The following is a 15343-nucleotide window of genomic DNA, read 5'->3' as shown; positions in this document are numbered from 1 at the left end:
AAATATTCTTTTGCTTATTTAAAATATTTATGGCAGCCTTTCATCAATAGAATACATAATATGGCAATAAACCATACAGTCAGTCACATTGCAGCCACCTTATTGAAATGCATTGCATTTCTTTCCTCCAAGAAGCAAAAGTCGCCTCCACATTTCATCCTCACAACAACCCTGCGAGGTATGTAAGGCAGAAAGAGAATTACTGGCCTAAAATTCATCCAGGGAGCAGTTCTGGAAAAGCAGGCATTTGAACAAAGGTGTACAGTTCCCAGTAGCGATGTATGGAAGTGAGAGCTGGACCATAAAGAAGGCTGATCGCCAAAGAATTGATGCTTTTGAATTATGGTGCTGGAGGAGACTCTTGAGAGTCCCATGGACTGCAAGAAGATCAAACCTATCCATTCTGAAGGAAATCAGCCCTGAGTGCTTACTGGAAGGACAGATCCTGAAGCTGAGGCTCCAATACTTTGGCCACCTCATGAGAAGAGAAGACTCCCTGGAAAAGACCCTGATGTTGGGAAAGATTGAGGGCACTAGGAGAAGGGGACGACAGAGGACGAGATGGTTGGACAGTGTTCTCGAAGCTACAAACATGAGTTTGACCAAACTGCGGGAGGCAGTGGAAGACAGGAGCGCCTGGCGTGCTCTGGTCCATGGGGTCAAGAAGAGTCGGACACGACTAAACAACAACGTACAGTACTAGGGTTGCTCCCCATCTCTAAGTTGAGCTACTTTATCTATGCACCCCCCTTACAAAAACAAAGACGAAACGAACGATCCTATTGGTTGGGTTTTTCGACCACTGGAGACTGTGGGCTCCTTGCCCACGACGCCTTCCTTCCCCGTGGCCGCTGGGAGCGAGGGATTCCCGTGGGCGTTGCCTGGTTTTTCTGCATGCGGCCACCAGGTGGCGCTGCTCCTGCCTTCGCCGCCGCTTCTGTGTCCCGGGCGGGAGGCTAAGAATCGGCTGCTGCTGCTGCTGCTGCAGCGTCTGGTTTCAGGCGAGAAGGCGGCGGCGGGAGGGACGGAGCCGCTGGCTGGCTGTCGTCGGAGTGGTTGGGAGCTGCAAGAAGACCCGCCTCCAGCCCAGCGAGCGCGGCAGCGGCAGGGGACGTGCTAACGTGGCTGGCTGAGCAGAGGGAGGCTGAGCTATAGAGGGGGCGCACGCCAGGGGAGGTGGGACCATGCTTTCCCTGGCCAGCTTTCCGGCTTCAGCGACCCCCTGAGTTTCGGGACTTGGGAGCTAAGGAGCGACGGGAGTGGGGACTCACCCACCCCCACCAAGCAAACCTTGGCTCAGCCGTCTAGGGTCGCCCGCTCTCCCGGGGCCATTTCCCCGCTGCTGAAAGGCGGACCCGCTCCAGACCCACGTCCCTTTCGGAGATGCAGAAGCTGCTGCAGCAGCTGCCTGCCAGCGCGGCCAACTTGGTGAAGTCCCAGCAGGCGGGGGCGGCGGGCGAGGAGGCCAAAAGCCCCGTCTTGGTGCCCGACGGCGCCCAACAGAGTTGGTACAGCACGTTGGAAGGCGATGAATCCAGGCAGCTCAAGGCGCCCGAGCAAGACGTGGTCTCCCAACACGAGAGCAGCCTCGACGGCAGCGTTGCGCAGCCGCTACGGTAGGGTGGGCTGCTGCCCCGGGGAGCCCGTTCCCCGCGCCTTCTCCGGCTAAACGTGCAAGGTTATCAGTAGCCATCATTGTGAAGGGTGCGATGCGAGGAGGCAGGCTCCTCCCCAGGAGGTTGCAAGGGGTAGGGAGCCCTTTAGAAGCCGGAGGCTGCATTCCCACCTGAGCAACTTTCCAGGGGCCACATGCCTATGTGGGGGGCAGGGACAAAGGCAAGAGTGAAAGTTAGTTGTATCTCTGTTCTGTAGGCTGGTTTGTATGCACTCTCTCACCCCCTTCTCAAAATCTCCATCTGGGCAAGCGAGAGGCTTTTATCAGTGGTCAAGGACACATTCCAGCCAGGCAAAGACACTCAAGGAGGGAAGACACTCAAGGAGGGTGCGAAGCAAGCCAGAGAGGCATGGACGTAGGCAGGGGGGCAGCTGCCCCCCCCAAATCAAGTAAATAAAATAAAAATACTTAACTAGCTAACCAATTGCATCACTGATAACTCTGTTCTGCCCCCCCCATATAATGCCTCCCCCCTAAAATATATCCTGACTATGCCCATGCAGAGATGGCTGCAAGCTTAGGAGTGAGTGAGGCATGGACGAAGTTCTGAGAGCTAGGTAGAAAAGCTTGGAGGGCTGAAATTGGCCCTGAGACTCCCCACCCTTCCTCTAAAGTGGGGTTTCCCAAGCTTGATTCTCCAGCTGTTTTTGGACTACAACTCCCACCATCCCTAGCTAGCTGAACCAGTGGTCAGGGATGATGGGATTTGTAGTCCAAAAACAGATGGAGACCCAAGCTTGGGAAACTAATTCCTTTCTTCCTTTATGTTGCACTTCTATATATTCAGGGGCTGGGAACTTGACTTAGACTTCAACTCCCATCAACCGCAGCTGGCATGGCCTACAGTCAGGAGTGATGGGTGTTGTAATCCAACAAAGTCTGGTGGGCTAGTGATTTCCCCCTTCCCATTGCTAACCTCTCATTGAACTCAATGGCGTCAAAGCATGCCAACCACCTTTTCGGTATTCAGATGTTTTTGCAAAGGTTTGGGCTGTTATTCCTCCTTTCTACTCTGTGAATGCTTCGGGGAGAGTAATTGTCAGTGTAGTAGCTATTTTGGGGTAGTTAGAGCTATCCCGCCCAGTAAAGTAATGTTAATCAATTAATTGTGTGAGCTTTGAATGCACAAATTAATTAAGATTTGTTGCTTATAAACAGAGGTTGTCATAATGGAGATTGACATAACATAGTAAATGAGATGAGAGATAGAACAAAATTAAACTTTTTTATTTTTTTAAAAACAGCTTTGTTAAATTGGAGGGTCAACCCAGGGAATACAATAATTACCAAGGCCACCTTAACCAATTATAGACTGAAAAGTCCATCGTACCAGTTTTTTTGATACTATTAACCATGTGCACATAAGGGGAGGGGGAGTGTACTTTGTGGCTTTTTAAAGCCTAGAATTGGAGAATTATAGAATTGTAGAGTTGAAAGGGACCCCAAGGATGTCCAACTCCCTGTAATGCAGGAATCTCAACATGTAGTTCCCATCCAATCTGAAACCATACCAGACACTGCTTTGCTTTGCAAATGTGCTAGCACTTCTTCTTTTTTGCGGCACCACCGTGTATGTGTCTGATTCAGCAGGCAGTGTGTTGCAAGAATGGTTTTCCTGTTTATCCACTAATGGCTCTGATTGCCCCTTGCTGTGTTTCACAAGTGTGGGGCGTGCTGCTGTGCTGTACTCTTGCCCTGTTTAGTGGCTTCCCAGAGATATCTGGTTGATCACGGTGAGAGCAGGATGCTGGGGTCTTTGGTGTTTTTTTGCTCTGATCCAGCAGGGCTAATCTTTAAGTTACCTAAAAGGAATGCAAGTTGCCATGTGCCTTCTGCAGTTCTTCTTAGTACTTGTATGAACAGAGTTGTGTTTTTTTAAAAAAAACTTCTTTGGTTAACTGAGCACACTTTTTTTAGTTGTTCAGAATATTTTGTATGTATTACATTAAGCTAATTCATTGACCAAGGCTGCAATATGCTGACCTCACTTACCCAAATGTAAGTCTTACTATGAAAACTTGACTTCTGAGTAGAGGTGGTTAGGACTGCAGTCTAAAACTGTAATTCTGAAGATGCTTACATGGGAGCAAATCCCATTTAACACTGTGATTGACTTCTTGTATTGTTTAATGTGTCATGGAAGGATCCAGACCCTGAATGCCTTAGCAACTTGGATTCCCCTGTCTTCTGTCAGCTTGGTTGGCTCTTATGGCTGAAGATGAATTGGGGTGGGTGGAGAGATGCTTTGGCAAGCCTGATGGAAGCTCCCTATGATCATCCAAAGCAGACACCAAAGGGAATACTTGGGGTCCGCAGGCAGTGGTGCAATTTTAGGCCAGGGTGAGGGACTGGATCCTTATCTCTGACTCTGCCCACCCCAGGCAGGCCAAGTTTGAAATCAAACTGTACAATGCTTTGCAAGCTCCATTGCAGTTCTAGCAAAGCCCTGCGCACCAACAATCAGCTTTAGACTGGACATGGTTTGACCTGGATGGCCTTCCAATGAGGCTGGAGGTTGCACACTACTGTTTTAGATCCTGGACTTAATGGTGCTATTGGGTGGGTGGGTGGGTGGGTGGTGCTGCTAAGATGGTGATGTGTATTACATGCTTCAAAATGTGAGCAGCCAGCTCTGCTGTGTTTGAAGTGTGTCCTTCTGCTCATTCTGCAGAGTGGGCCTCTGATCTTCTGTCCCAAAGTCCTATCCTGATGGTACCACTGGAGGCATATATAGAAAGAGAGACTTCAACGCAACTGGAAGGTTTTGCATGGATGTGGCAGAAGCAGAGGCCTACCGGCCGGCCAGTATTATGCTTCCTCCATGGCTGGGGAGATAACCTGTAGCCTCCTCCTAAGGATGCCAACTGAGCTGGCTATGAATGATCTCAGCTTGGAGTTTAATGCCTGGCATGGACACATTTGTGAAATGCCTGGCATTGATGTTGCTGTGGCAACTGCCTCTGAGCCACGGGTTCTTTTTCATGCTGCTGTGAATAAATTCCCAAGGGGGATAAATATTTCACAGGCTGCTGTGGGTTTGGATTCCTTTTGTGCAAGTGGTTTGCCAGGATCGAGTTTCTCTCTGTGCCTCTGTCCCTTTGTGTCTTTGCTCCTTCAGTCTCCACTGGAGGAAGGGAGGCCTCCTCTGGGAAGCAGAGTCTGGAGGAACTCTGTGTACGCTAGTGAGCTGTGGTCCTCTGAGGAGTGGGGATATGGCTCAGCAGCTCTGCCCCCCATTCATGTGTGGACGTAGCTGGGCTTCCTTTCTCAACTTGGCTTTGCCAAAGACTTTGTTCTTTGACCCTCATGTGAAAAGGGCAGATTCCATGCTAGGGGTCATTAGGAAAGGAATTGAAAATAAAACTTTCAATCTCGTAACGCAATTATACAAATCTAAGGCACGACCACAACTGGAACATTGTGTACAGTTCTGGTTGCCTCACCTCAAAAAGGATATTGTAGAGTTTGAGAAGGTTCAGAAATGGCAACTAAAATGAGTGATTCTCCCATGAAGAAATGTTGCAGTGTTTGGCACATTTTAGTCTAGGAATGTATCTGTGCCCATGGCATGGTTTTTCTGTATGTTTTGCAGACATGATGACCTGAAGGAGATGCTGGACAGCAACAAGGATTCTCTGAAGCTTGAGGCCATGAAGAGGATTGTAGCAGTAAGTTCCCCTCTTGCAACTTGGCTATGGCGTGAGAATAGGGAATTGTACTCTTGGGGTGAAACCTGGAACAACCAACCGAGTTTTGCTGCTGACAGTCTTTGCTGTGCATGCTCTCTCAGTGTTTGGCAAAGGGCCCTGCCATCCACCTTTACAGTGGTACCTTGGTTCTCGAATGGCTTAGCTCCCGAACAAATCGGCTCTAGAACGCCGCAAACCCGAAAGTAAGTGTTCCAGTTTGTGAATGTTTTTTTGGAAGCTGAACGTTCAACGCGGCTTCTGCTTGACTGAAGGAAGCTCCTGCAGCCAATCAGAAGCTGTGCCTTGGTTTTTGAATGGTTCCGGGAGTTAAACGGACTTCTAGAATGGATTAAGTTTGACAACCAAGGTACCGCTGTATTAGGCCCTGGCACTAATGCCTGTAGCGTTGCCCTGGCACTTAATAGGTTGTCTGTCCCTTGTGCACAGCTGTGAGCACCACTCCCTGCCTCGCCCAATACTCCAAAAAATTGATCTGAGGCCTCAATCCTGAGAGTCAAACCGGACAAAATATTAGCAACATTTTTTAAAAAGTAATTCGCAGCTGTGGAGGGCCCATGATGCTGTTCACTTAAAACACACATTTGCACACTTGCTGACTGAGTGAATAATGACAGGTCCAAAGGCCCGATTTGTACCATCTTCGCTATGCTTTTAAAGCAGGAACTTACTACTTTAAACAGTCATGGCTTCCCCAATCCACGGGAGAATAAAAGGCTAAAGGAGTAAACCCTACACAAATCTAGAGTGGAGTCCCTAAGAGGGTTGGATGGTGCCTTGTACGCCTCCTTCCAGCGACTCTTGCAGCCAAGCCAAAGGTATTGCCTTGCTTTCCTTTGGAACACAAGAGTGAGGCTGAGAGAGGGGACTTCTTGTCTGGGCAGCCCAGAACCTCCATACACAGGCCTGTGTCCCAGAGAGGTCACTTCAGTGCTGCTAACACAGCAAAAGCTTCCTCCAAAGAATCCTGGGAACTGTGGTTTGTTAAGGTTGCTGACAGTTGTCCACAGTCATCTGGTCGAGCTAAGCGCAGGAGTTTTGTAACTCAAGTGACAGGTGGCCATCACGCCTGTGGTTCAGCAAAGGAGAACCCACTCCTCACCACTCCTCATTTTGTTTTGAGTTTCCAGGCCCCATCAGCAACCAGCCCTTTCCCCGAATTTTAAGGGGTTCATCCTCTCTGTATAGCTCTTCTGCACTCTCTTGGAGAAGAACACCTGACCGTTGCAGTTTTAATGGACATCTTGGGAGGTCAGGAATTGGGAGGTCAGGAATAGCAGTGGGTGATGTGCAGTTTGATGTGTTTCCTACTATAAAGATACTGGAAGTGACAGCGCACCAGTGTACACATGGGAGGGGTGGTAGCAACTGGCCAGTTAAAAGTGGGGGTGCTTAGTTCAGATTTCTTGACTAGCTACCCCACTGCTGTTTCTCCTTCTCCCAGATGATTGCACGAGGCAAGAATGCATCCGATCTCTTCCCAGCTGTGGTAAAAAATGTGGCTTGCAAGAATATAGAGGTGAGCTGCTGCTGCTGTTATTATTTTCCTTTCTTTTTATATGCTGCTCAATGCTAAAATAGGCAAAATATCTTACAATCCCTTGCAGACAATGGCAGCAGCCTGGGGCAGTTTCTCCAGGTCTTTGTCCGCAGTGGGTGCTTTTAGCTTGTACGGATAGTCTGGAAGAACATGGGGCACTCTGAACATTGTTGGACTCCATCAGCCCAAGCCAGCGTGGCCAGTGATTATGGAATTTTGGGAGTTGTACACTGCAGCATCTGGAGGGACTCCTGATTCCCCTAGATAAGACTTTCCCCAATTTAGGGTGACTAGAGAACAGCTATCCCACCCACATGAGACCTTTAATGCATTGATTTCTGGGCAACAGAGGGACTCTCTCTCAGAGAACTGCTCTGGTTTCCTGGGGAAAAGGTTGCTGGGTAATTAGAGCTGGAATAGCAGGGATGTGGAACATGTGTCCCTTCAGATATTGCTGGACTACAGCTCCCATGGGTCGTGCTGGCTGGGGCTGATGGGAGCTGGAGTCCAGCCACATCTGAAGGCTACAGACTCCATGTGATATAATGTCATGGGCTGGAATGGGAGCAACAAGCCAAGAAGTCCCTGGTCCAGTTCCCCATCCCCACTCCTGTCCAATCTATAATGCTTGCTTACCCGTACCTTACAGTGTTGTTTTACAGATTGCTGAGATCATGTACTAAGATTTAATATAGGGCTGAGTCCTGATTACCTCAAGGAACATCTCTTTCCCACCCCCGCTCCAACATTTAAGATTGACAAATGTGTCTCTGCTTAAAATCTCATATTGCATGGAGAGTGACCACCATAGCTGTCAAATTCTCCCTTTTTAAAAGGGAAATTCCCTTATGCTGAATAGGCTTCCTCGCGAGAAAAGGGAAAACTTGACAGCTATGGTGACCACCCTTCTTTGTGGCAGCCCCAGAACTCTATCTCACAGGAAGTCCATTGGGGTCCTTCCCTTTTGTCTTTAGTTATTTCTTCTGCTGGTTTTAATTGTTTTAATTTCTTTTTGTATTCTGTTAAGATATTTCTATGTAAAATGCATGTAAGTAGACCGAGGTTCAGTTGTCTTCTATTTATCTTTATGCACCCTTTTGGAAATTGGCTCTAAAAGGCACTATAAATGTTTCAAGTGAATAAATAAGGAAGAAGTATTTTGTTCTAAAACAAAATACTTCTTCCTTTTTTATTCACTTGAAACATTTGCCGTTGCTGTCACTGTAGAGACAAGGTGACCAGCCACTCTCCCACTAGGCATCGAAAGTAATTCCAAAGTGCAACCACTTTAGGCACTATAATAGATGGTCTTGAGGAAAGTGTGGCACATAGGATTCTGGGAGAAATCCACTCTCCTTGGATGCTTTTTGCATGGCTGGACATTGCTCATACATTGCACGTCGTGCTAAACTGAGGGTGGGACACTGTTGTCCTCCAGATGCTTTCGAACTTAGTTCCCATCATCCCTGACCTTTGACCATTGTGGATTTTGCTTATTTTCCTGTTCCCTCCCTTTTCCAGGCCAATGGAAGGTATCACTCAGAAAGCATTCATTGTAGAGGTTTTTGAGGGGTGGGGGTGGGGGAGGCAAGTTCTAACTAAGGATGCTCTTTCTCTGGCAGGTGAAGAAGCTTGTGTATGTTTACCTGGTCCGATACGCGGAGGAACAGCAAGATTTGGCCCTGCTCTCCATCTCTACCTTCCAGAGAGGACTCAAGGTTGGATGGGGTTTTTTTGGGTGGGGGGCAGAGTCTAAGGTTTGCTTTTGTCATTGAGAGTTGCTCTAGGGTGGAGTGGCTATATGACAGGCTTCTTAAACTGCTTCCTGGGGTCCAAAGTGGGCGTTTCCCACCTTGCAAATAGCAAGAGATGGGGAGCTTGATTGGGTGTGTGACAGGGCAAAGGCTTCATGCTCCCCCTCCAGTGGAGGCTGGTCCATTTGGGTGAATTGGGCATTGACCCATTAACCTCTCTCAGCCCTCCTCCAGCCCCTACCTGCCTGCCCTCTTACTACCTGGGCAACTCAAGACACAGGTCAATTTCAAATGTTATTTAGAGAGTTAGCTGGATTGCCTGTGCTTGTCAGCTTCCCTTTTCTAAGTCTCGGTAGTTCTCTTCAGCAGGAAGAAGAATGGGACCAAACTAGAATCAGTTGATTCTGCTGGTCATTGGCTCTAGCGCCATCTACTGTTGACCTCCCTTTTGCCCCACCTCTCCCAATGGCTGCCAGTCATCGCTGCCCGGCTCCCAGCTATTGTTTTGTTTTCATTTTTACAAAAGGCAGCTATACAATGCCATGCTCCATGGCAAACATCGCATCTAATTTGATCATTAGATTATTCTGTGTTTTCAGAGGGTAACCTCCCCTCCCCGCCCCCCGCAATATAACATTTCCTCTTTGCCAAGATTGCCAAACTAGGCTTCCTAAAATGCTGCTCTTTTTGTGAGTCGGGTTTTAATCTTCTACAACCATCGTTGCCAAAGGAGACTTGGGAGCTGGTGTCTGTGTCTCAGTTGACAAGCTCAAGTTTCCTGCTGGGATATAAATCAACCAGGCAGGGCAGAGTTTGACCAAAGGAAACATGACACTTAGGAACAGAAGGAGAGACCTCATGAAAAAGATCTGGAGGGGTCTTCTTGATGGTGCTGGGCTATTTTACATTGAATTGGCTTCCATGTAGCTTCAGAAAATTCCTTGTGAATATAGAAACACAGAAACTGAGTCAACTCTTGGTTCATCTAACTCAGTTTTGTCTACACTGACAGGCTGTGGCTCTCCAGGGTTTCAGGCAAGACTCTCTTTCAACCCTACCTAGAGATGGGCCTTCTGCATGCAGGGCAGATGTTCTGCCACAGAATGAATGAAATTTTACTGCTAAAAGCTATAAGCCGTCACAATTGGTCACAATGCATAGGATACAAATGATTGATTTAAAACTGAACAACAGCAAAGCAAGCATACAAAAATGCAAAAATCACTCTTGCCTAAGTTTAGGCTCATTGGGACAGCCAAGGGTTCCACATTTCTGGTCTAATGTAAGGAGACGGCAAGAGGAGAAACCAAGCTATTGCTATGCAAAATACAGCTTTGTGGTTTTATTCTTTTGCCTCCCAAACAAGGAGGTGTCTCTCCCAGGAACAGGTGGTGTTGAGACTCAGGGTCGAGGAACCTTTGACCTTTCAGCTGCTGCTGAACTACAACTCCCATCAGGCACGGCAGGCATGGCCAGTGTCCACAGGTTGATGGGAATTGCAGCTGAGCAACATCGGAAGAGCCAGGAGTTCCCCACAGTGGCTGTACATTTATTGGGATGGAGGTTACCCTGAACCCCTTCCTGGTGGAAAAAGTGTGCTAGGCTTGAGTGCCTGATGCAAACCTCTTCTTTGTCGCAGGATCCCAATCAGCTGATCCGAGCCAGCGCCCTCCGCGTTCTCTCCAGCATCCGTGTGCCCATTATTGTGCCCATCATGATGCTAGCCATCAAGGAGGCAGCTTCTGACATGTCCCCCTATGTACGCAAAACGGCTGCTCATGCCATCCCCAAGTTGTACAGGTAAGTGGAGCCTCCTCCTTTCACTTCTTCTAGCCTCTTTTTAAGGCCCCGGAACCCAGACTGCCTTTACAGACTTGCAGAACCTTCATTCATTTGTGCTATTGCAAAGCAAAAGCAGCATGCTGAGTTTGGGTTCTGGATTTCCACGGTGCCTTTTCCTTTTCCTAAAGCTCCTTTTGCATTATTGCTTAGCTAGCAACTTCCTAATTCCTGTTGCTCAGGAATTGTAAACGAACAAACAAAACCAGGTGCGGGTTTTTAATGATTCAGTGTGACTTCCTGAATCAACATGGCATCCAGTTGTATCCAAACATAGAGGAAAACCTGCTCCTTCATCTCAGGAGCCATCATGCAAAATCTAGTTATGATACCTTTGGTTGGTTGGCACCCGTCTGTCTCAGGAGACAATGGAAGAGTACGCCTTTGGGGGTAAAGTCAAACTGTTGGAGAGTAACATCGCCTGCTGTGGCTGTAAAAGACACAATTTTGTTGTGCAGACATATGTGTACCATGGTATTCCTGCTTTCTGCGCTTCAACCTTATGAGTTGGAAAGCTAGACGATAACTCAATTATTTTCTCTCCAGCAGGCTATAGGATACACCTTCCTCCATCCCCAGAGACAACTAAATCGAGTGTCACCTCGTGACTGAAGTGTATAATAACACTTATTGACACTGATTTTTGTCTTTCTTCTTTTCAGCCTTGATTCAGACCAAAAGGACCAGTTAATAGAGGTCATCGAGAAGCTTCTGTCAGATAAGACAACTGTGAGTAAGCGGGTCATATCTGAAGCATTTTTTATTTGGGTGGGGGTGAACACGTCGATTTAAAAAGCACCAAAACCAGCAAAGGTCTTGTCACACCTTAAAGACCAACCAATTTATTATGGCATACATACTACTACAACTCCCATCACTCTTTACTGGCTGGGGCTGATGGGAGTTGGAGTCCCAACAAAGACTGTAGAGTTACAGGTTCCCTTTCCTTGGTTTAGTTCATGAAAACCATAGTAAATATGTTGTTTTTTAAGGTGCTGCAAGACTCCCTTTGTAGATTTTCCTGCAACTAACCCACCCATCAACTACCCCATGGAATTGTTATTATTTTGGAATCTCTTTCCTCCAACTACTCCCATCTCCCCAGTACTTAAGGCTGTTGCTGAATTTTCTAAGCAGGCTGGCAAAGTTTAGCCTGTGAAGGGCTGGGTGAGGTGCAAAGATGCTGCACCTTGCCTATTCATCCTATTTTTTTACTGTTGATTTGGAGCCATGCCAGGTGGGGGATCCTTGTTTCAGTGACCCAGATCCTGGGTCTGCAAACCTTGCTCCTTTTGGGGCTGCATGAGCCCCACACAGCCTCTGCATTGGTGCCCCTCATTTTCTCCTCTTTGTTTTTTATATATTTAATTTTTAATTAAATTTTATGTTTTACAATTTAAAATACTCATTTTACATCCTTAAGATATCCATGACTTCCCGTCTTCTCTTTCCATGGTTCATTTTACATATCATAAATCCCTGCGTATTTTACAAAAACTATACCATTCAGTATTCCATTCCTGCATCCATCAAAACTTATTTACACTGCTGAATTTATCTTAATGCTGCCAGCATTTTCAGCTGTACACAATTATTCCCCATATATTCAATAAACGTTTTCCAATCTTCTTTAAACGTATGTTGTTCTTGTTCTCTTATTCTATATGTGAAGTCTGCAAGTTGCGCATATTCCGTCGGCTTAAGTTGCCATTCTTCTTTGATTGGGACCTCGCTCGTTTTCCATTTTGGGGCGGACGAAACACGGGCTGCAGTAGTGGCATACACAAACAACTTTTTCTCCTCTTTGTGTTTCCCTTGGCCAGCTGGTGGCTGGCAGTGTCGTGATGGCCTTTGAGGAGGTCTGCCCCGAACGCATTGACCTCATCCACAAGAACTACCGCAAGCTGTGCAACCTGCTGATTGACGTGGAGGAATGGGGCCAGGTGGTGATCATCAACATGCTGACGCGTTATGCTCGCACCCAGTTCCTCAGCCCCAACCAAAACGTGAGTGGAGCAGATAGGAGAGAAGCCCGTGCATTCGCCTGCCTAGGTTCTGGAGATAAGTTATCCTGAATCTGGGGCATGGAGGTTGTAGCTCAGAAGGCCACAAGTGCAGCCCTTGGTTATATTCAGCAGGTAGCATTTTCCATACAAAGATACATTTTTTTAGGGGGAAAGCTAATAGCTCAGTGGTAGAGCATTTCATGCAGAAGGTCCCTAATCCCTGGGATTTCCAGGCAGGGCTGGGAGAACCACCTGCCTGAATGCCTGGAAAGGTGCTTCCAGTCAGTGAAGTCAGTACTTTTTATGATGATGATGATGATTTTTCAATTTTATGCATTTCAATAATTTTAGATCATTTTAACATTTCAGAACTTGACTTCCTTCCCCCTCTTTCTGCTGCTCCTTACGTTTATTTTTAATATTTTCTGCATATCCAAATTAATTTGCTCATTTATTCATCTGTTTTAAATATATGCTCTTATAAAACTGCAGGTTATTACAATAATCCTGCCAATGTTTATAGTTTATTTGTAAATATTCTGTTTACAGTTTATTTGTAAATATTCAACAAACCATTTCCATTCTTTTATAAAACGTTTGTTATCTTGATTTCTTATTTTCACCATTTCTGCATATTCCATAGGTTTTTGTATCCATTCTTCCTTTGCTGGAACTTCTTCCATTTTTGGCCAAGTAACATTCTTGCCGCTCTAGTCACATACATAAATAGATTTCTATACAGTTTGGGTAGTTCTGTCCCTATAATTCCCAAAAGGAAAGCTTCTGGGGTTTTTGTTTTTTTTACAAACATTATTTTAAACATCCTTTTCAATTCATTAGGTATCATTTCCCAGTAAGCTTTAACCTTATTACAAGACCACTACATATGATAAAAAGAACCTTCTTTCTCTTTACATTTCCAACACTTATTTGATTTGGATTTATACATTTTTGCCAATTTACTCGGTGTTAGGTTCCATCAATATATTATTTTCACATAATTTTCTCTTAGACTATAACATGCTGTAAATTTTATATACATACTGTATTCCACAATCGTTCCCATGCTTCCATGTCTATATTATGACCAATATCTATTGCCCAGTGCAGGGTCGGATTTATGTTTAATGAGGCCCTAAGATACTGAAGGTAATGGGGCCCTTTATATGTCCAGCTGTCCTTTGTCAACAACAAATTGTCGCTTTTTTGCATTGAATATATGCTATATGGTAATTTATGGACCTAATAGGTATCTACAGCCATTTGCACATAACAAAATATGTATTTTATCAAAGTAATTGTTGAACTGAAATACAATTAAGAAGAAGTATATTAATAGTGAAATAATTATTAAGCTCTAACTTAAAATGATATTTTAATTCATAACAAACTTAATAATGCAAACACATTGGCATTTGGCAATAACAAAAGTTCCTTTAAAAACACAATTTACAAAGACTCATAATCTAGTCTCTAGAAACTTGCTATAACATGAAATAAAAATAGCAAACCAGTGATATTTTAGGGAGCAGGCTAGCAGGCGGGGCCCATTACTTACATCGTAGGAGCCTACACAACACAAAACATGTATGTAGATTTTATTTTATTTGTTTTTTATCTTACATTTTGGAAATGTATCCAGGTGTTTTTTCCTTTAATTTTTTTGGGGGGGCCCAAGAGAGTGGGGCCCTAAGGTATACAGTGGTACCTCAGTTTACAAACACAATTGGTTCCGGAAGGCTGTACTTAACCTGAAGCGTACTTACCCATTGAAAGTAATGGAAAGTGGATTAATCCGTTCCAGACAGGTCCGCGGAGTACGTAAACTGAAAATACTCAAACCGAGGCATGACTGTAGCTTGTTTAGCTTATGCGTAAATCCGGCACTGGCCCAGTGTATCATTGAGGATTTCACTTGCTCATCCTTTGCCTCCCAGTAGGCAGTTCTGAGCTAGAAGGACCAAAGGTCTGACTTTATATAAGGCATCTTCCTATGTTCCTAAGAGGGGGAAGAGATGGAGAATGGATGGGATGGCAGAGAAGGAGCAACACTGTGCTGCAGGCTTCATCTGCCAGTAGATATGGCTACAGCTCCCAATGGACTGTTCCTTTGTGTCAGTTGCCCTGCATTGTGTGTGTGTTGGGGGGGGGAGTTTCCACACACCCCCAGTACTACATTGCCCTATGTCAGTCCGGGGATAACATTCCCATTGGGACAACTTTCCAGGGTCCCCACACATCAGTGGCAGGTGGGGCAAGAAGGAAAAGCAGGCAGAGCAAGGAATTCATCTTTGTGCAGTATTATTTTTGTCTTTTATTTATCTCATAAAATTTACACACTGCTTTGTTGTAAGAAGCCTCAACGCGGTTAACTAGCGGGAGGCTAGTTTCCACATACCCCTCGCTAGGCTCCATGCAGTCCAAGCCACAAAGCCATGATCGGAATCCAAGGATGCGAATGTGCAGAGCATGCCTGGTGACAGGATGTGGCCCAAGAAGAGTACTTAGGGTTCTCAGCCCTAGCCAAATGCAGTGCCCTGTTCACCATATTCTGGGAATGGGGCGGTAAATAAATAAATAAATAAATAAGCAAAGTGGCACGATCCGCACAGGTGCCTCTGTGATGTAAAGTTTTTGTATTTTCCCTGTATAACATGCCCCAGTGTATAAGACGCCCCCTATTTTTGGGAACCCCAGTTTAAGAAAACGGGGATAATTTTTTTGGGGGGATGACTAACAAAAATCATTCACACAACTGAAAAACGCAGCCAATAACACACACGATGCTGAAACTGCCAAGTGTCTGCCCACTCGCAAATAGC

The 15343-nt window shown here is 45.9% G+C and overlaps 1 protein-coding gene across 1 annotated transcript in view; it reads left to right on the top strand.

Moving 5' to 3' along the window:
* The first annotated feature begins 1160 nt into the window (after nucleotides 1-1160).
* The window catches only part of AP3B2 (adaptor related protein complex 3 subunit beta 2), a 48379-nt gene continuing 34196 nt past the window's right edge, over nucleotides 1161-15343 (top strand). The window contains exons 1-7 of the mRNA XM_060282744.1: nucleotides 1161-1616; nucleotides 5268-5343; nucleotides 6827-6901; nucleotides 8545-8640; nucleotides 10316-10476; nucleotides 11178-11244; nucleotides 12339-12521. Of these exons, the coding sequence (XP_060138727.1) occupies nucleotides 1384-1616; nucleotides 5268-5343; nucleotides 6827-6901; nucleotides 8545-8640; nucleotides 10316-10476; nucleotides 11178-11244; nucleotides 12339-12521 (891 nt within the window). The 5' untranslated portion in view covers nucleotides 1161-1383. The remainder of the gene's footprint in view (nucleotides 1617-5267; nucleotides 5344-6826; nucleotides 6902-8544; nucleotides 8641-10315; nucleotides 10477-11177; nucleotides 11245-12338; nucleotides 12522-15343) is intronic.

The sequence above is a fragment of the Zootoca vivipara genome, chromosome 14 (genome assembly GCF_963506605.1).
Source record: "Zootoca vivipara chromosome 14, rZooViv1.1, whole genome shotgun sequence".
Taxonomy (NCBI): domain Eukaryota; kingdom Metazoa; phylum Chordata; class Lepidosauria; order Squamata; family Lacertidae; genus Zootoca; species Zootoca vivipara.
This window is presented reverse-complemented; position numbering and strand designations above follow the sequence as displayed.